General features: G+C 39.3%; 2 protein-coding genes across 2 annotated transcripts; both read right to left on the reverse strand.

The window, feature by feature from the left end:
* Positions 1-1,002: 1,002 nt before the first annotated feature.
* LOC130097053 (high affinity immunoglobulin gamma Fc receptor I-like) lies at positions 1,003-6,311 on the reverse strand. The gene is made up of 6 exons (XM_056263723.1): positions 6,299-6,311; positions 6,118-6,162; positions 5,059-5,277; positions 4,699-4,971; positions 3,557-3,835; positions 1,003-1,372 (listed from the first exon to the last, which is right to left on the reverse strand). The coding sequence occupies exons 1-6, from the start codon at positions 6,309-6,311 to the stop codon at positions 1,098-1,100; spliced, it is 1,104 nt and encodes a 367-aa protein (XP_056119698.1). The 3' UTR covers positions 1,003-1,097.
* Positions 6,312-7,213: 902 nt separating this feature from the next.
* On the reverse strand, positions 7,214-13,187 carry LOC130097054 (high affinity immunoglobulin gamma Fc receptor I-like). Its single transcript, XM_056263724.1, has 6 exons — positions 13,162-13,187; positions 12,630-12,674; positions 11,293-11,511; positions 10,941-11,213; positions 9,798-10,076; positions 7,214-7,610 (listed from the first exon to the last, which is right to left on the reverse strand). Exons 1-6 carry the CDS (start codon positions 13,184-13,186, stop codon positions 7,336-7,338), a joined length of 1,116 nt encoding a protein of 371 aa, XP_056119699.1. The 5' UTR covers position 13,187; the 3' UTR covers positions 7,214-7,335.
* Positions 13,188-20,654: the final 7,467 nt, after the last annotated feature.

Consider the following 20,654-nt stretch of genomic DNA (forward strand, 5'->3'; position numbering starts at 1 on the left):
GACATTGAATGAGACGGCCGCACCCAGTCAGTTTTGGGTGAATCATGACTCAAGAGTCACTGGCCAGTTGCATTTTCAAAAAAGTAGTTTTGAAAGTAATTCTTGCATATCTTTCTAAATATCTTTGTAAAAATTTGCTTTTGGCAGTGTAATTGAAAATCTGTGTTACAAAATGATCATAGTGCAAACATCACCAAAAATGATATTATTACATAATTAATTCTGTCAAGTTTGCATTGAAATTTAATTGCAATTTAATTTAACTGATAATTTGATATAACTAAACTTATCAATTTGATGGCGGATCGGATCCAGAAAGGTTCAAACGACAATCACCAGTGACAACAGAAAAAGAGACTGCAACCGGCCCATGCGAAAACAAGGATAATATCAGAAGGACATTACATGTAGTCACGCAATGCTGACGTTGTTGAACATTAACAATTTGAGAACAAAGTATAATTTGCACGCTTTGACGTGATATGATAAGCGATTGTTAGATTTAATCAGCGCGATTTACTGCAATGATTTTTTCCCCTTATTTGGTCAGAACAAAAGTAGATGTTACTCTTACTTGTTCAGATGACATTTTCCAGTGAAAATTATTATGTTGGTCATACTTCCAAAAAGAATAATCTGTGATTCTGAATGCCAGTATCCACACCGGCGGTGACTGACAGCCTCACACTCTCCTCAAACATTGTGTTCATCCGCGCTGTGCCATGTTGAGGGTGTCGAAGTACAACTCACGTAAAGTTGATAATTCCACAAATGACTGCAATTGCAGGTTTCGAACAGAGATGGCGACAAAGAGGAAAAACTGCGGACTGCAGCTTTAAAATGCACGGAAAATGAAACTGTTCATACAGTTCTGTGTGCATGCGTTTTTTGCCCTGAAACTGGGTGTAGTCGATACTTCGAGAACCGTTTCTGCTGTTGATTACCACCGAAAATAAATTAGACTCGTTTCTCAGCTTACAGGTTATTATCATTAAACTAAAACCTGAAATTAATTAATAGCTGAAATTAAGTAGCTGAGATTTAACTTATTTTGTTTCAATTAGTTGCCAATTATGCCAAAGTAACATTTCAAATTTTCAGTAGCGTGTGTGTGTGTGTTTGGGGGTACCTTTGTAGCTGTAAATGTTGCTGAAACGGGAGAATCCTTTCCCACACTCCATCCGGCAGCTGAACAGTCCTCCTTCCTCCACGGTAATAATCTGTGTATTTTCAGGTAGTCTTTGGCGTGCAAATGAGTCATTAAGAAATGTTTGATACCAGCAGTAGGACGTGCAGGAAGAAGGACAGTCTCTGCAGAAACACTCCAGACTCTTAGGAGACGTTGAATCCACTGTAGGAGCAGGAGGCCCACCTGTACCACACACAAATATGACTTACAAAAGAATTGATTCAGTGGTTGTTCCTGTAACTCAGTTGGTAGGATAGTGACTTACATTTACATTTAGTCATTTAGCAGATGCTTTTATCCAAAGCGACTTACAACTGAGAACTAAACTAAGCGAGTCTTCGTGAAGAGGCAAAAACAACGCAAGAAGTGCTCAAAATATAAAGTTCAGACATAGCTCGGAGTAGCATAAGCCAGATAAGCAAGGATTTAAAGGAAAAGGAAATTATTATTTTTTATAATTATGTTGTAAGTGCTCACGGAAGTGCTCAGTTTTCAGTTGTCTTTTGAATCCTGTCAGGGATTCTGCATTTCGGATGAGGGTGGGCAGATCGTTCCCCCAGCATGGAACCGTGAATGAGAATGTTCTGGAGAGTGATTTTGAGGCTCTCTGTGATGGTACCACGAGCTCATTGACTGATCGTAGGCTTCTCTAAGGGATGTAGACTTGTAGTAGTGAGTGGAAGTAGGAGGGAGCTGATCCTGTGGTCAATCTGTAAGCAAGTGTCAACACCTTGAACTTGATGCGAGCAGCGAGTGGTACCCAGTGCAGAGAGATGAACAGAGGAGTGATGTGGGACCGTTTGGGCTCGTTGAAGACCAGACGAGCTGCAGCATTCTGGATCATTTGTAGAGGTTTAGTTGCACATGATGGAAGTCCAGCCAGAAGAGCATTGCAGTAATCAAGCCTAGAAATAACCAGGTCCTGGACGAGAAGTTGTTGCATGCTCAGTTAGGAAAGGCCTGATCTTCCTGATGTTGTACATAGCAAACCTGCATGATCGAGCTGTCTTTGTAATGTGGTCTGTGAAGGTCAGCTGATCATCAAAGATTACTCCAAGATTTCTGACCGACCTTGATGGGGTGATTGAGGAAGACTCTAGCTGGATAGTGAGGTCGTGCTGTAGAAACGGATTGGCAGGGAGGACGAGAAGCTCAGTCTTTGCCAGGTTGAGCTGCAGGTGATGTTCCTTCATCCATGCCGAGATGTCCGCCAGACAGCTTAGGTCCGTACAGCTACTGTGGGATCATCTGGTTGAAATGAGAGGTAGAGCTGGGTGTCATCAGCATAGCAATGGTAAGAGAAACCATGTGCCTGTATGATGGCTCCCAGTGATGTGGTGTAAATGGAGAAGAGGAGCGGTCCAAGAACTGAACCCTGAGGAACCCCTGTGGTCAGTTGATGTGCTTTGGATACCTCACCTCTCCATGTAACCCTTAAGGACCTACCTGTGAGATAGGACTCAAACCAGTGGAGAGGAGTACCTGTGATGCCCAGTGATGAGAGGGTGGACAGAAGGATCTGATGGTTCACAGTGTCGAAGGCAGCAGACAGATCCAGGAGGATGAGAACTGATGATTTGGAAGCAGCTTTTGCGATCCGCAGGGCTTCGGTGACCGACAGCAATGCAGTCTCGGTTGAATGCCCTTTCTTGAAGGCAGATTGGTTGACATCCAGCTGGTTGTTCAGAGACAGGAAAGATGATACTTGGTTGAAAGCAACTCGTTCAAGTGTTTTCGCAATGAATGGTAGGAGAGAGACAGGTCTGTAATTCACTAAAAGTGATGTGTTTAACTTCATTCAAACTTAACGTTAGCTCAGGTCATGGTTTAAATTCCCAGTGAATGCGTATCCTGATAAGGATAAAAGCATCTGACAAATGTATAAATGTAACCGCTCTGACAGATTCAGTGAGTAATTCATTAGACTAATTCTAACGTGCAACCCTGACTGATTCACTAAAAGAATTGACACATAAGAGTCATTTGTTCATGAATCAGACTATAGGCTACTGCTTTTGTCATTACAATTATTATTACTAGTAATGTTATATATATATAACTGATATATTCATACATATCTTATTTGTACTGCAAACTTATTTAGTGTTAAGTATAAATATATATAAATATTGCTTAAATAATATTGTTATTTATTTATATCAGTATTATTGTTATTATTATTCATTTAATCCTTCTTTTTTATTATTATTATTATTATTGTATAGTACCACATGGTACTCTTACATATACAGTATTAAGGAATGCCATGGTAACATGTCTAAAAAATACTTACAAGTACTAGTAGTGGTTGTCGTGTATAAATGAAGGGATGAGGTGAGGCAGTGATTGTAATATTGTAATGTTTACCTATAACTTTTAACTCCTGCGCATCAGAATCTCCTTCCTGCTGGACAGCTTCTGCACTGATGTGGCTGTACCTGTAGGTGGCGTGACAGCTGTACTGTCCGGCATGATCTTGTGTGGCGTTGGTGATGATGTATGTGTCTTCTGTTGTGGTTGCGATTTGCTTATTATCCTTATAGAATACAGCTCTGTCCGCTTTCCCACCCCAGACCGCACACCTGAGAGCCACACTCTCCCCCAGCAGTGCAGGAACGGCTGGAGGGTCTAACATCACCTTGAGCTCTGACACACACAGACACACAGGTCAGACATCCATCATCTACCGCTGCAAGAACCTGATGCTTCATTCAAAGTATGGTGTTACTGACATAAACTACAGGCTATTGGCTGTTTAAGAAAAAGGGATTCAACAGGAAATGTCAGCACTGGAAAAAAAGTATATTGGAATTTTTGAAATTGAATATATTGATCAACTTTGTCTTTGTGATGCAAATGAGTAAATAGTTGCCATACAGTAGGAGTATAGAGCTATAAACCCTGATCTTGGAGAAGAGACTTTATATTGAGATCTGACTTTTATAGACTTTGGTGTTTTGGCAAGTCTGAGCACAGTTTGAGCTATTGATGAGATTCGCCCTGCAACTATAGAGGTGACAGATGTGAGGTGTCTCTTTCTCCACATCTGAGAATCAGTTTCTATTTGCTCTCCAGTTTAGTCTCATGGCTCTTTATGGAAGCCATTGAGATTTAGAGGATATTGTTTGTAATTTTTGAGGAGGACCTGATTCAAGGAGTCAGAAATCCTTAGTAAACCAGAAAACATGGTTTATTACTTGACTATTACATGCAGATTTAATTATTGTGAAATTTCAATATACTCTAACATCACTTGCTTAACATGTTCAAGAGCATGTAAGACTGATGGGAACTAGCTGGCAACTTGTGGTCAGAAAAAAAATTCTAGGAAAGTGAGTGGGATCCAGTGTTGTTTTGGACTCCATTGAATTTAATTGCATGGACACAGATAATCTACAAATCATGGAACTACATGAAAGCGAGTAAATAATGACAGAATTAGTATTTTTGTATTTCCCTTTAACGAAACAGGAAACAGGAAATAAACAGGGAAAGGAGGAAGGAGTCACCTGTCATTTTCAGCGTCACTGCATTGCTTCGTTGTCCACCGTTCTTGCACCAGAAAGTGGCTCTTTTTGCTTCGTTCAATTCTGCAATTATAACAGCCCTGTTCTTCATCTTATCAGCAGAGGTTCCTAGTGTGAAGCCGCTCTCTCCCCGCAACACAAAACACTTCCAGCCATTCGGATCATCGTCCACCTGCAGCACCAGGTTTCTTCCATCACCTTTGGTCATCACAGCGCCACCTATAGATGGAGAGAGCTGAGCGTGAGGCTCCAGCTCTGAGAGAAAGAGAGAGGATGAGAAACAGCAGGAGGAACTGATGATCGTGAGGGAAAGTTTAGAGTTATTTAGGATGGTGTTCATACCTTCGACAGTGAGTGTGTACGGGTCACTCTTCAATCCGCCCCGCTCACATACGTACTCCCCGTTGTCTTTAGATGTCACTGCTGTAAGAAGCATTGAAGAATTCTGATCTGATTGTAGCTTTCCATTAATGAACCATTTTATCGTTCCACCCCCTCGTTTACAGATCAGAGTGATGTCATCTCCTACAAACACATCTGGGAACCTCGGCAGGAGAGACACTGAGAGAAGAAAACAGACACATAAGAGACACGTCTTCTGTAACGCCAGGTTGTCTGACTACTTTACTATTGTAAAATATTATTGATTGATTTATTGATTGACAATAATTGTAAACCATGGTGATTTAGTTCTGCCTACTCAACAAATATAATAATTGGAGTAATTGGAAAAGTTTGAAATGGACCGTAAAAGGTGCAATTATGAATTAATGCATTTTTTTTATTAATGCATTTATAAAGGCATAAATAAATAATTGATGCGCTTATTTATGCATTTATTTATTTAAAAAGTCATATACCCTTTCATTCATATCAGGTTTTTTAGAAAAAAAATATTTTTTGTTGCTTTTTAAAAAAATATCTTAATATTGCTTTTCGCCATTTCACCCTCTCTCTGACTTTAATTAAATTAACAGTTTTTTTGCTGTTTTTTTTATTCAAGGGCTTCAGGTATTCGGTCGAGTTCAGTGTAGTTTTTGACCGTCTAATCGATGTGAAATCTGCCATAAGTAATGAGGATCTTGTTAAAAATAAACTTGAGCTTCTGGTTTCTAACATTGGGATTCTTCAGGAGGATCTGCAGATCTTAGAAAATAATCTGATGCTTTTTGATCATGTAGGAGACAGACTCTTCAGTCTTCAGCGAGGAACCACGTCAGGAACTACTTTGGACATGGTTGGAGGTTCATTAGAAACATCAGTATGCTGGTTGGGTGAAGTGATGAGGTTTGCAGATCTGCATTGGTTTTTTCTTAATCCTGTGCTTTATTATAGATTTGATAGTATCTCTTTTTTTTTAGCTCCTCTGATCTTGTGCACAATGAAAATGTGTGTATTTACCTGCTGGTTTTTCTCCCTTGTCCTCTCTTATGAGAGCCAACAGCACTGTGACATAAAAAGATAAATCAGATTATTTCTGCACTAAGAAATTTCATCTTTCATTTTAATTTGCAGCTTCATTGACATTGAATGAGACGGCCGCACCCAGTCAGTTTTGGGTGAATCATGACTCAAGAGTCACTGGCCAGTTGCATTTTCAAAAAAGTAGTTTTGAAAGTAATTCTTGCATATCTTTCTAAATATCTTTGTAAAAATTTGCTTTTGGCAGTGTAATTGAAAATCTGTGTTACAAAATGATCATAGTGCAAACATCACCAAAAATGATATTATTACATAATTAATTCTGTCAAGTTTGCATTGAAATTTAATTGCAATTTAATTTAACTGATAATTTGATATAACTAAACTTATCAATTTGATGGCGGATCGGATCCAGAAAGGTTCAAACGACAATCACCAGTGACAACAGAAAAAGAGACTGCAACCGGCCCATGCGAAAACAAGGATAATATCAGAAGGACATTACATGTAGTCACGCAATGCTGACGTTGTTGAACATTAACAATTTGAGAACAAAGTATAATTTGCACGCTTTGACGTGATATGATAAGCGATTGTTAGATTTAATCAGCGCGATTTACTGCAATGATTTTTTCCCCTTATTTGGTCAGAACAAAAGTGGATGTTACTCTTACTTGTTCAGATGACATTTTCCAGTGAAAATTATTATGTTGGTCATACTTCCAAAAAGAATAATCTGTGATTCTGAATGCCAGTTTCCACACCGGCGGTGACTGACAGCCTCACACTCTCCTCAAACATTGTGTTCATCCGCGCTGTGCCATGTTGAGGGTGTCGAAGTACAACTCACGTAAAGTTGATAATTCCGCAAATGACTGCAATTGCAGGTTTCGAACAGAGATGGCGACAAAGAGGAAAAACTGCGGACTGCAGCTTTAAAATGCACGGAAAATGAAACTGTTCATACAGTTCTGTGTGCATGCGTTTTTTGCCCTGAAACTGGGTGTAGTCGATACTTCGAGAACCGTTTCTGCTGTTGATTACCACCGAAAATAAATTAGACTCGTTTCTCAGCTTACAGGTTATTATCATTAAACTAAAACCTGAAATTAATTAATAGCTGAAATTAAGTAGCTGAGATTTAACTTATTTTGTTTCAATTAGTTGCCAATTATGCCAAAGTAACATTTCAAATTTTCAGTAGCGTGTGTGTGTGTGTTTGGGGGTACCTTTGTAGCTGTAAATGTTGCTGAAACGGGAGAATCCTTTCCCACACTCCATCCGGCAGCTGAACAGTCCTCCTTCCTCCACGGTAATAATCTGTGTATTTTCAGGTAGTCTTTGGCGTGCAAATGAGTCATTAAGAAATGTTTGATACCAGCAGTAGGACGTGCAGGAAGAAGGACAGTCTCTGCAGAAACACTCCAGACTCTTAGGAGACGTTGAATCCACTGTAGGAGCAGGAGGCCCTCCTGTACCACACACAAATATGACTTACAAAAGAATTGATTCAGTGGTTGTTCCTGTAACTCAGTTGGTAGGATAGTGACTTACATTTACATTTAGTCATTTAGCAGATGCTTTTATCCAAAGCGACTTACAACTGAGAACTAAACTAAGCGAGTCTTCGTGAAGAGGCAAAAACAACGCAAGAAGTGCTCAAAATATAAAGTTCAGACATAGCTCGGAGTAGCATAAGCCAGATAAGCAAGGATTTAAAGGAAAAGGAAATTATTATTTTTTATAATTATGTTGAAAGTGCTCACGGAAGTGCTCAGTTTTCAGTTGTCTTTTGAATCCTGTCAGGGATTCTGCATTTCGGATGAGGGTGGGCAGATCGTTCCCCCAGCATGGAACCGTGAATGAGAATGTTCTGGAGAGTGATTTTGAGGCTCTCTGTGATGGTACCACGAGCTCATTGACTGATCGTAGGCTTCTGGTAGGGATGTAGACTTGTAGTAGTGAGTGGAAGTAGGAGGGAGCTGATCCTGTGGTCAATCTGTAAGCAAGTGTCAACACCTTGAACTTGATGCGAGCAGCGAGTGGTAGCCAGTGCAGAGAGATGAGCAGAGGAGTGACGTGGGACCGTTTGGGCTCGTTGAAGGCCAGACGAGCTGCAGCATTCTGGATCATTTGTAGAGGTTTAGTTGCACATGATGGAAGTCCAGCCAGAAGAGCATTGCAGTAATCAAGCCTAGAAATAACCAGGGCCTGGACGAGAAGTTGTGTTGCATGATCAGTTAGGAAAGGCCTGATCTTCCTGATGTTGTACATAGCAAACCTGCATGATCGAGCTGTCTTTGTAATGTTGTCTGTGAAGGTCAGCTGATCATCAAAGATTACTCCAAGATTTCTGACCGACCTTGATGGGGTGATTGAGGAAGAATCTAGCTGGATAGTGAGGTCGTGCTGTAGAGACTGATTGGCAGGGAGGACGAGAAGCTCAGTCTTTGCCAGGTTGAGCTGCAGGTGATGTTCCTTCATCCATGCCGAGATGTCCGCCAGACAGCTTGAGGTCCGTACAGCTACTGTGGGATCATCTGGTTGAAATGAGAGGTAGAGCTGGGTGTCATCAGCATAGCAATGGTAAGAGAAACCATGTGCCTGTATGATGGGTCCCAGTGATGTGGTGTAAATGGAGAAGAGGAGCGGTCCAAGAACTGAACCCTGAGGAACCCCTGTGGTCAGTTGATGTGCTTTGGATACCTCACCTCTCCATGTGACCCTGAAGGACCTACCTGTGAGATAGGACTCAAACCAGTGGAGAGGAGTACCTGTGATGCCCAGTGATGAGAGGGTGGACAGAAGGATCTGATGGTTCACAGTGTCGAAGGCAGCAGACAGATCCAGGAGGATGAGAACTGATGATTGGGAAGCAGCTTTTGCGATCCGCAGGGCTTCGGTGACCGACAGCAATGCAGTCTCGGTTGAATGCCCTTTCTTGAAGCCAGATTGGTTGACATCCAGCTGGTTGTTCAGAGACAGGAAAGATGATACTTGGTTGAAAGCAACTCGTTCAAGTGTTTTCGCAATGAATGGTAGGAGAGAGACAGGTCTGTAATTCACTAAAAGTGATGTGTTTAACTTCATTCAAACTTAACGTTAGCTAAGGTCATGGTTTAAATTCCCAGTGAATGCGTATCCTGATAAGGATAAAAGCATCTGACAAATGTATAAATGTAACCGCTCTGACAGATTCAGTGAGTAATTCATTAGACTAATTCTAACGTGCAACCCTGACTGATTCACTAAAAGAATTGACACATAAGAGTCATTTGTTCATGAATCAGACTATAGGCTACTGCTTTTGTCATTACAATTATTATTACTAGTAATGTTATATATATATAACTGATATATTCATACATATCTTATTTGTACTGCAAACTTATTTAGTGTTAAGTATAATTATATATAAATATTGCTTAAATAATATTGTTATTTATTTATATCAGTATTATTGTTATTATTATTCATTTAATCCTTCTTTTTTATTATTATTATTATTATTGTATAGTACCACATGGTACTCTTACATATACAGTATTAAGGAATGCCATGGTAACATGTCTAAAAAATACTTACAAGTACTAGTAGTGGTTGTCGTGTATAAATGAAGGGATGAGGTGAGGCAGTGATTGTAATATTGTAATGTTTACCTATAACTTTTAACTCCTGCGCATCAGAATCTCCTTCCTGCTGGACAGCTTCTGCACTGATGTGGCTGTACCTGTAGGTGGCGTGACAGCTGTACTGTCCGGCATGATCTTGTGTGGCGTTGGTGATGATGTATGTGTCTTCTGTTGTGGTTGCGATTTGCTTATTATCCTTATAGAATACAGCTCTGTCCGCTTTCCCACCCCAGACCGCACACCTGAGAGCCACACTCTCCCCCAGCAGTGCAGGAACGGCTGGAGGGTCCAACATCACCTTGAGCTCTGACACACACAGACACACAGGTCAGACATCCATCATCTACCGCTGCAAGAACCTGATGCTTCATTCAAAGTATGGTGTTACTGACATAAACTACAGGCTATTGGCTGTTTAAGAAAAAGGGATTCAACAGGAAATGTCAGCACTGGAAAAAAAAGTATATTGGAATTTTTGAAATTGAATATATTGATCAACTTTGTCTTTGTGATGCAAATGAGTAAATAGTTGCCATACAGTAGGAGTATAGAGCTATAAACCCTGATCTTGGAGAAGAGACTTTATATTGAGATCTGACTTTTATAGACTTTGATGTTTTGGCAAGTCTGAGCACAGTTTGAGCTATTGATGAGATTCGCCCTGCAACTATAGAGGTGACAGATGTGAGGTGTCTCTTTCTCCACATCTGAGAATCAGTTTCTATTTGCTCTCCAGTTTAGTCTCATGGCTCTTTATGGAAGCCATTGAGATTTAGAGGATATTGTTTGTAATTTTTTAGGAGGACCTGATTCAAGGAGTCAGAAATCCTTAGTAAACCAGAAAACATGGTTTATTACTTGACTATTACATGCAGATTTAATTATTGTGAAATTTCAATATACTCTAACATCACTTGCTTAACATGTTCAAGAGCATGTAAGACTGATGGGAACTAGCTGGCAACTTGTGGTCAGAAAAAAAATTCTAGGAAAGTGAGTGGGATCCAGTGTTGTTTTGGACTCCATTGAATTTAATTGCATGGACACAGATAATCTACAAATCTTGGAACTACATGAAAGCGAGTAAATAATGACAGAATTAGTATTTTTGTATTTCCCTTTAACGAAACAGGAAACAGGAAATAAACAGGGAAAGGAGGAAGGAGTCACCTGTCATTTTCAGCGTCACTGCATTGCTTCGTTGTCTACCGTTCTTGCACCAGAAAGTGGCTCTTTTTGCTTCGTTCAATTCTGCAATTATAACAGCCCTGTTCTTCATCTTATCAGCAGAGGTTCCTAGTGTGAAGCCGCTCTCTCCCCGCCACACAAAACACTTCCAGCCATTCGGATCATCGTCCACCTGCAGCACCAGGTTTCTTCCATCACCTTTGGTCATCACAGCGCCACCTATAGATGGAGAGAGCTGAGCGTGAGGCTCCAGCTCTGAGAGAGAGAGAGAGAGAGAATGAGGAACTGATGATCGTGAGGGAAAGTTCAGAGTTATTTAGGATGGTGTTCATACCTTCGACAGTGAGTATATACGGATCGCTCTTCGATCCGCCCCGCTCACATTGGTACTCCCCGTTGTCTTTAGATGTCACTGCTGTAAGAAGCATTGGAGAATCCTGATGTGATTTTGGCTTTCCATTAATGAACCATTTTATCGTTCCATTCCCTCGTTTACAGATCAGAGTGATGTCATCTCCTACAAACACATCTGGGAACCTCGGCAGGAGAGACACTGAGAGAAGAAAACAGACACATAAGAGACACGTCTTCTGTAACGCCAGGTTGTCTGACTACTATTGTAAAACACACTGCCCATCAAAAAAAAGTCACTGTTTGGATTTAAATAGGCAAATGCTTAAGAGTCTATGATTGGATCATTATTGCAGTGATTATTATGTTTCTAACATGTTATATGTTTGGCAACAGTTCTTCTAACTCTAACTGAAGGAGTGTGTAGCTTTTCATTTCTGAAACAACCATGTAGGAAGAACATCATGTTCATATTCCAGGATGACAATATCCAGATTCATCAGGCTCAGATTGTGAAAGAATGGTTGTCAGGAGCTTGAAGAATCATTTTCACACATGAGTCCAGAGCTTAAATTCATTGAAAGTCTTTGGGATGTGCTGGAGGAGACTTTACAGAGTGCTGGACTCTTGCATTGACAACACAAGATCTTGATGACCTCTTAATAGAAATAACACTACAACTTTTTTTTCAATCGAGATGTGAATCAATTTTTGGTCTGGACTCAGAGGTGCCAATTCATGTGTGAAAATTATTCTTCAAGCTCCTCACAACCATTCTTTCACAACCTGAGCCTGATGAATCTGGACATTGTCATCCTGGAATATGAACATGATGTGTCTTCATACATGGTTGTTTAAAGGGGAGGTTGATTATGATTTCACTTTACTAACTTTAGTTAGTGTGTAATGTTGCTGTTTGAGCATAAATAACATCTGCAAAGTTGCAACGCTCAAAGTTCAAAGCAAAGGGAGATATTTGCTTTTAAAGAAATCGTTTTTTAAGGACTACAACAAACGGCTGGTAGGGACTACACGAGCTTCCTCCCGGGTTAGTGACATCACTAACCCTAAAATGTACATAAACCCGCCCCCGGAAACACGCAGTCCATGGCCCTGTCCCAAATGGAACCCTAATGATGAGGTCCTCTGCATTAAAGAACTGCAGATCTGGATTTGTTTTTGCTTATAATAGATTTGATATAATGATGTTTTGTTGTTTTATGGATCAGGCTGATCTGATCATCTTTAGGCACCGATCTTTACCACATATACCATTTCAGTTCATCTGATCTTGTGCACAATGAAAATGTGTGTATTTACCTGCTGGTTTTTCTCCCTTGTCCTCTCTTATGAGAGCCAACAGCACTGTGACATAAAAAGATAAATCAGATTATTTCTGCACTAAGAAACTACATCTTTAATTTTAATTTGCAGCTTCATTGACATTGAAATGAGACGGCCGCACCCAGTCAGTTTTATTATATTACATTACATTTAAAATATTGGCTACAAATACAACAACTATTTGAAAATAAATCTTTTTAAATTATTGTTGTAAAAAATTGGCAGTGAAATGCAAATCTGTGTAACAAAATGATCATATTAGTAATATAATTTTCTGTGAAATCTGCAATAAAACTGGATAATTTCTTTGGAAAGTTTTTTTCAACATTTATCATCATTTAATGTCAATTAACCAGACAAACAAAGCTTATTAAATCATTTGCCTCTTCTGTGAATATTGAACTGGTTGGTTTGAATTAACCTTCAACATGAATGTAGCAAATATCAACAGAATCAGAAAGCCATTACACAGAATCAGACAATAAGATGCATAAACTCGTGTTTTTACCTGACAGTGTCAGCAGAGACCTCATGTCCGTCTGTCAGAAAGAGAAATATGGGGAAGTGGACTTCAACAATAACTAAACATAAATAAAACAATAGGTAGTTATATTTAAGGTGTTTACAAATGTAGCCTGTGGGCCTGGTTAGGATTGGGTTCCTTCAGTTTACGCTCGTTCTGACTCTTTCATTTTCATGTTTAATCACGTCACTAATTGGTGGGTGGAGCGGGCATTTAGTAAGCCATCAAACGCGATTGAGGCAGGCTTCTATATAAACACCTGGCGTCCTTAGACTGGGACAGTGTAAATGTACTGCTGGCTTTGGTGTGGTGAATCAGCGATTCAGATGCAGTTTGAGTGTTGAGGTATGTTTAAAAGCGTTTTTTTCTTCTCTGTCGTTTTTCACTGTGGGTTAGATTGCCAAGTGAGTGTTTGTTTTAATAGTGCGTGAAGGAGCCGACACTGATTGAGCCGCGGCGCGCCATTGTCTTCCTGTCTGACCATGTATGGGCGAGCGAGCAAAGTAATGCCAAACTACTACGTCCGCGTTTAATAAGCATCGGCGGGAGACTGACTGCAGTGGGATGTTTACATTCAACTAGTCTTCCCCTTTTCACTGTGAATGTTACGACAGGTATGTCTTGAATTAAGTTCGATCCGCCTGTATTTATTTTCCCTTGCTGTTCTAACTACGTGTGTATTTTGTTTGTATCCAAAGACGTACATCTTGATATTGACCACCTTTTCTTTATATGGCCATTTTATCCTGGAAGATGTGACTGCATCTAAAAACGTGATTTGTATTGACTGAAGCATGATCAAACAAATATTCTTAATGATGTGGTTATTGTGTTTTCAGATCTGTGCAGTTACCCTTGAGCTGTTAGCTGCTGTTCTCCATACCGTGTGATTGTGTATGCTGCTTATATTATAGGCCTAGTTTATGTTATTATTTCTTTTTTTTTTTTTTTCTCTTTTGTTGGTTGTTTGTTTTCCTCTAGCCTGTTGGCTGTAGCTGTTATTGTATGTGGTTGTATGAATTGTGCGTCACAGGCTAGAGCGGGTTTATTTATTTTATTGTTTCATTTATGCCCAATTCCCCTTTTTGTTTGTAACCAGCCCCGGTGTTAGTGGAGCCAGGGTAACTCCTGTATAAGAGACCTCACTGGAAAGCGGGTTTCCTTTTTCTTCTTTTTGTTTCTTTTTTTCTCTTGTTAAACGAAGTTTGCAGTGCCGTGTATGGTGAACCTCAATGCCTTTTAACTATATTTATTAGAGTGCTGTGAGTGTGCAGTGCGTAGACCTTGAACTCTAGTGTGTATTACTTCAAAAGAAGTCTGTTTTGTTCACCGGTGGTAGTGCGAACCTAGCCTTCCCTTAGTGTTTTCTCGATTGCTTTACTGGCTCCCTTGCGGATGGCTTGGTATTCCTTAGCTATGTTTATTTGTTTTATTTATTTTGACCAACCAACATCTTCAATAATTCCTCAATAAATATTGTATTTTTATACTTTTCTAAGAACCTGTGTTTGTACATTTTATTGGGGTAGAGTTCCCCTTGCTCTAACACTGGCACTAACTAGTTTAGCCCAAGGGGTGGCGTAGTCAGTTGTACAATAGGGTGCCACACAAATTCAAAACAGTCCAAAAACACAATTCCTTCAAATTAAGCTGAAGTTAGGTGGCTATCTGGCTTTGCCAAGAAGAAAGGTGACATGAGCTGTGACTATTCCGTAATCTAGTTTAGGACACAGAGCCATATCCCTTTTCACTGGGATCTGAAAATTGTGCAGTTGCGCTTGAAACGATTGTCCAAAACCGTGTGGCTTCAAACATTAGTCAACTGTAAACGCATTAATCTGATCCAGACCAGCAACCCATTCAACCCTTGTTGGTCAAGAACTGGAGGAATTTCATCATTCCAGCAATAAATTGTCCTGCATGATTCCTGTGAAATTATGGAATTATTTTTGTGCGATAAAAATGAACGTAACTTTTCAAGAAATCAATAAAAATATAAATTGAAACTGAATAAAATATCTTTGAAACTGAAAAAGAATGAATCGCAGGCAATTTTTTTTACTTTGTTTTTAATACACTGCATGTTTTGCTAACTATTCCTCATTTCTTTTACTGATCTAAACTTACAAATGCGCTTCCAGAGTTTTCGTTCGCTGTTCTGACACAATTCTCTCGTGGGGGCGGGGCTAGTAGCAGTGTGTTCTCATTGGCTACTGAGTTTTTGATTGACAGCTTCTTGACCTGGAAGTGAAGACGTCAGTGTTGTGTTTACATGTGTGGATGTGAGCGTCTGTAAGCGCAGCTTTCTATTTCATTTAGGTGATATTAAGTTTATATCTGTATTAATTTACTGCTACACTATATTGTTGAGATGATTTCTTATAGAAGGAATAGTACAGACAAATTATATAATTTGTCATCGTTGATATCAGAATACTGGATAGCCTACTCATGGTAAGTCAGATTTTTATTTTTTATTAATTAATATTAAACCAGATAATGTCTAATATGGGGAGAACTCCCACTCACATTAAACTTCCGGGTTCTGAACTGTTGCAGTTCCACTCTAGGTCCATATGAGGGCGCTCACAGGCGGAGTGCAGAATGAATGGAGGTCTATGGAGCAATACCCCTAAAAAACCACTTTTCTCAGGATATAATTTTTTGTCTAGTAATTCGAATGTTGTATTCGAAAGAAGATGCAAAGAAATTACACATTGCTGGGTGTTAGATTTTTTAGAGTCACTTATTTGCTTTAAAAAGTCTTTTAAAATGTCAATGACGTCATACACATCGTACGACCAGAGACCTGCTTTACGGCAATCCTTCAGTCACTTTGGTGCTTACGCACATAGACAGACGAGAGAAGCCGCGAAATTTAAAAATACTACTGTTATTGTGTCACGAAATGTAGTTTTAATAGTTTTTCAGTCGACAATGTAGTTGTTGAAAGCTCAAATATGTGGTTTATTTATAAAGATAGCGCTTATTTAAAAATTTGATCTGACGTTTTCGGAGTTGTGATATCCTTTACCGGGGTCTCAGCGCTCTGCACCCCGCCTGGAACAGCCTTTACTCGGTTAGTGCTTCTGACGTTTGTGGTTAAACATGACATATAATTCGTCTTGTGTATATCTAACGGGCGATCTTTGGTCTCATTAATATTGTTCCCTGGCAAATCGTTTTGGCTGACGGCAAAGTGAAGTTTCATAACTTTATATTGTGGCTATTTTAACGTTGTATCCTGCTGTGTCTGAATCGTTTACTTTATTTATTGTCTTGTATAACTCTTCTTATACCTTTTAGGCTACTTATACTGTTATAATGTCTCTTACTGATCAATAAAACTGAAAAATAGACAGGGTTGTGTCATTTTATTTTATATAGCCTATATTTTATATAGCCTTTTCATTACTATTTTATTTGCTGTACTGTTTGTTTGTTTATTTTATTGACTAAACTATTTACTATTACTTCTCACTTTATCTTATATTTACTATTTGCACTGCACTGTAGTTGTACCATATCGTATTACCATAGATAAAGGATCCATCAGTTATCTTTGTTATTGCTAAAATCGGGTCAATCACAGAAAATGCTTTTTCCACAATAAGAAAACTATCGCAGCAACGCTCCAAAGCGGCCAATAGGGCGTCTATGTATTTATTATGTCTATGCTTTTGCGTTCTGCACTTTCTTTTCTCTCGAGGCATCTACTACACAACTGACACAGGTAAATACATGTGTGGTCCCGCTTCGGATGCCACGATGCCATCAAGCGGTATCTCTGGTCGTAATCAGTCCTTCACTGACCAATCAGCGTCCATTAGCAGAATGCTAGCGTGTTATGGGCAACAACAACTCAACCTGTAAGAAATCGAAAGGACATAAGCACTCGTTCATTCAACTTTCGACCTATAACCCACGTTGGACTTGCAAAACCTACATTCAAATCTAAGATTTCTCAATGACAATCGGGTGAAAAATACAAATTTAGCCGTTTAGCCTCATAGACTCCCATTCATTTTGCACTCGGACTATTGCCCCCCAGTGGAACTCTGGTGGAACTACAACCAAAAAGTCGGTACAATAGGACTTAATAGGGAGTGGCCAGGCTTTCCGTAGACGGGCTTTGATTAAACTAATACTATTTATAATACAGTACTTGCTTTTTCAGGTGGAGAGGCATATTAGAGCTCAGTGAGAGCCCATAACATTATACAGCAGTGTCGTCTTGATTTAATTGGTAAGTTAGCCCGATCATTAAGTTACATGACTTGTTTATCTAACGTTACATACGGTTACATTACAGTCTTCGATTAGATCATATTTCCCCCCTGCCACCCCAAACAACATTGGGCTAGAGTACTGTACAGTATATAAGCGCCACAAGTACTGTATCAGACAATGCCCGATGCCATTCGACCAGAGCGCTGTCAATCACTGCCCGATTCTGATTAATTTGCGATGCTGAGTTTTTAAAAGAGGAGACAGGACTTGACCACATTTCACGTCTCTATTCATAATATGTAAACACTCAATTATTTTGAAGTATCACCCTGGGTGCAATATTTATTCTGCAAAATGCAACAAAATGCTTTTTCTGTGTCCATATTTGAGCAATAATAAAAAAAAAAAAAAAAAACATTTCGGAGAAAAATGTTGAATTTTTAATAGTCGTTAATAATAAATATACACTCACCGGCCACTTTATTAGGTACACCTGTCCAACTGCTCGTTAACACTTAATTTCTAAGCAGCCAATCACATGGCGGCAACTCAGTGCATTTAGGCATGTAGACATGGTCAAGACAATCTCCTGCAGTTCAAACCGAGCATCAGTATGGGGAAGAAAGTTGATTTGAGTGACTTTGAACGTGGCATGATTGTTGGTGCCAGAAGGGCTGGTCTAAGTATTTCAGAAACTGCTAATCTACTGGGATTTTCACGCACAACCATCTCTAGGGTTTACAGAGAATGGTCCGAAAAAGAAAAAACATCCAGTGAGCGGCAGTTCTGTGGGCGGAAATGCCTTGTTGATGCCAGAGGTCAGAGGAGAATGGCCAGACTGGTTCGAGCTGATAGAAGGGCAACAGTGACTGAAATAACCACTCGTTACAACCGAGGTATGCAGCAAAGCATTTGTGAAGCCACAACACGCACAACCTTGAGGCGGATGGGCTACAACAGCAGAAGACTCCACCGGGTACCACTCATCTCCACTACAAATAGGAAAAAGAGGCTACAATTTGCAAGAGCTCACCAAAATTGAACAGTTGAAGACTGGAAAAATGTTGCCTGGTCTGATGAGTCTCGATTTCTGTTGAGACATTCAGATGTTAGAGTCAGAATTTGGCGTAAACAGAATGAGAACATGGAACCATCATGCCTTGTTACCACTGTGCAGGCTGGTGGTGGTGGTGTAATGGTGTGGGGGATGTTTTCCTGGCACACTTTAGGCCCCTTAGTGCCAATTGGGCATCGTTTAAATGCCACGGCCTACCTGAGCATTGTTTCTGACCATGTCCATCCCTTTATGGCCACCATGTACCCATCCTCTGATGGCTACTTCCACCATGTCACAAAGCTCTAATCATTTCAAATTGGTTTCTTGAACATGACAATGAGTTCACTGTATTAAAATGGCCTCCACAGTCACCAGATCTCAACCCAATAGAGCATCTTTGGGATGTGGTGGAACGGGAGATTCGCATCATCGCACAACTGTGTGATGCCATCATGTCAATATGGACCAAACTCCCTGAGGAATGCTTCCAGCACCTTGTTGAATCTATGCCACGAAGAATTGAGGCAGTTCTGAAGGCAAAAGGGGGTCCAACCCGTTACTAGCATGGGGTACCTAATAAAGTGGCCGGTGAGTGTATGTCCAAATGCAAAACCTAATACATGCAAGTAATTATGACTGAAAACATCCAGCAACTAGGGAATACACAGCCATGGATAAATGTTTATAGGGCTATACAGCCATGAGCCATCTACTGGTTACACAACAGTATTACAGATGATAAATGGTGCATGACTCGGAGGTAAATATTTAGTACTGTAAAATCCCTTAAAACATTTATATAATTTGTTTGAAATATTTATTTTAAGTCTGCAACTTGTTACTGCATGTGGGAGTTCAAAGCAGTTTGTATTGTTAGATAATAATACATTTCCTTTCTCATTTTCCAGGGAGTTGAGCAACTTTTCCATAAACAAAATCCTGATGCTGACACAGAGGATGGAGTGATAATACCAGAGATCAACTGTCTCCATCAGACAATAATGTTACTTTGTTCAGACATATCACCTTTGAATGACTGGGATCCTGATCTTCAGACACCTGATGTATTTTATTTTAATATTATAAAATAGCAAATATTTTAATTTCTTTGGACCTCTAGATTAAAACAAACACAGTTTACAAGTACACAAGAGGTTGCAGTTTATTCTTATTAGTCTATGCTGATCATGGATTAGCATACCAACAGCATATGAATGGGATAGTTCACCCAAAAATAAAATTCTCACTTATTTTACTCACCCTCATGCTGTCCCAGATGCATTTTACTTTCTTTCTACAGATTAAGATTTTAAGGAAAGTAATCCATCTCTGCGAGTCCTAAAGATGCTTTAAAAACCACACACAGTGACCGTGATGTCCATGCGACCTCAGTGGATGAATCAATGCCTTCTGAAGTGAAACAATAAGAAAAATACTAATAATGTAAACTGTTTTAACTATTAAAAATCACTTCCGACCAACTGTCATACATGGGTTACAATCCAGGACTCACAGAGATGGATTATTTCCTTAAAAATCTTTGTAATTATGCATTTTGTATGTATATTATGAGAATACTGTGCATTACATGTATAGTATGCACTTAATGTTTTGTGGCTTCTGGTCTTTCCTGTCACAACATAATCGCATCCAAGACTTTCACTTTGATACTTGTGTATGCTGTAGTGACAATAAAGAATGTACATTTATTTGATTTTTTATTTAAATTCATTTAACTGATTTTATAAGTCATAATTGAACCTGTTGATGATTGTTCAAATATATTTACAATTTTAAATGTTAGAAGATAATATTAACTAAATGAAATAAATAAAATTATCAGCATGATTAAAAAAATGGCAACAAAAATATTCTTTGTGTGAAATATGTAATGAAATGCCCTTTGAGGTCTGTATCATCTGACAGCAAGCCACGATTGTAATTTTCATAGTTTAAATTCCTCTTATTTAAAGGCCATGGTTGCCAACCTTGATTACCTGGTTGAAGTGAAACTTTCTTGACGGCTGAATATATCACACATGTATACTAGTAGGTTATTCTCTTTAAATTGTAATAGCACAACCTAATCAGAGCCTAACATGCAAAAGAATCATCAGGAATAAACAAATATTCTCCTAAAACATTGGACACAATATTTTAAGTAGGCATATACAGTAGGCTTACTTTGATG

The sequence above is a fragment of the Rhinichthys klamathensis genome, unplaced genomic scaffold, assembly GCF_029890125.1.
Source record: "Rhinichthys klamathensis goyatoka isolate OS25496 unplaced genomic scaffold, OSU_Roscu_1.1 h1tg000209l_1, whole genome shotgun sequence".
In the NCBI taxonomy this organism is placed as follows: Eukaryota; Metazoa; Chordata; class Actinopteri; order Cypriniformes; family Leuciscidae; genus Rhinichthys; species Rhinichthys klamathensis.

Excerpts from the sequence above, each read along its gene's own strand:
- LOC130097053 (XM_056263723.1), bottom strand. Across the intron at positions 3,836-4,698 it reads AGTGACGCTGAAAATGACAG|AGCTCAAGGTGATGTTAGAC; the intron begins GTGACTCCTTCC and ends TGTGTGTGTCAG. Across the intron at positions 1,373-3,556 it reads GCAGGAGTTAAAAGTTATAG|GTGGGCCTCCTGCTCCTACA; the intron begins GTAAACATTACA and ends TGTGTGGTACAG.
- LOC130097054 (XM_056263724.1), bottom strand. The coding sequence starts at position 13,186 with ATGAGGTCTCTGCTGACACTGTCAG. Across the intron at positions 11,214-11,292 it reads GTATATACTCACTGTCGAAG|AGCTGGAGCCTCACGCTCAG; the intron begins GTATGAACACCA and ends TCTCTCTCTCAG. Across the intron at positions 7,611-9,797 it reads GCAGGAGTTAAAAGTTATAG|GAGGGCCTCCTGCTCCTACA; the intron begins GTAAACATTACA and ends TGTGTGGTACAG.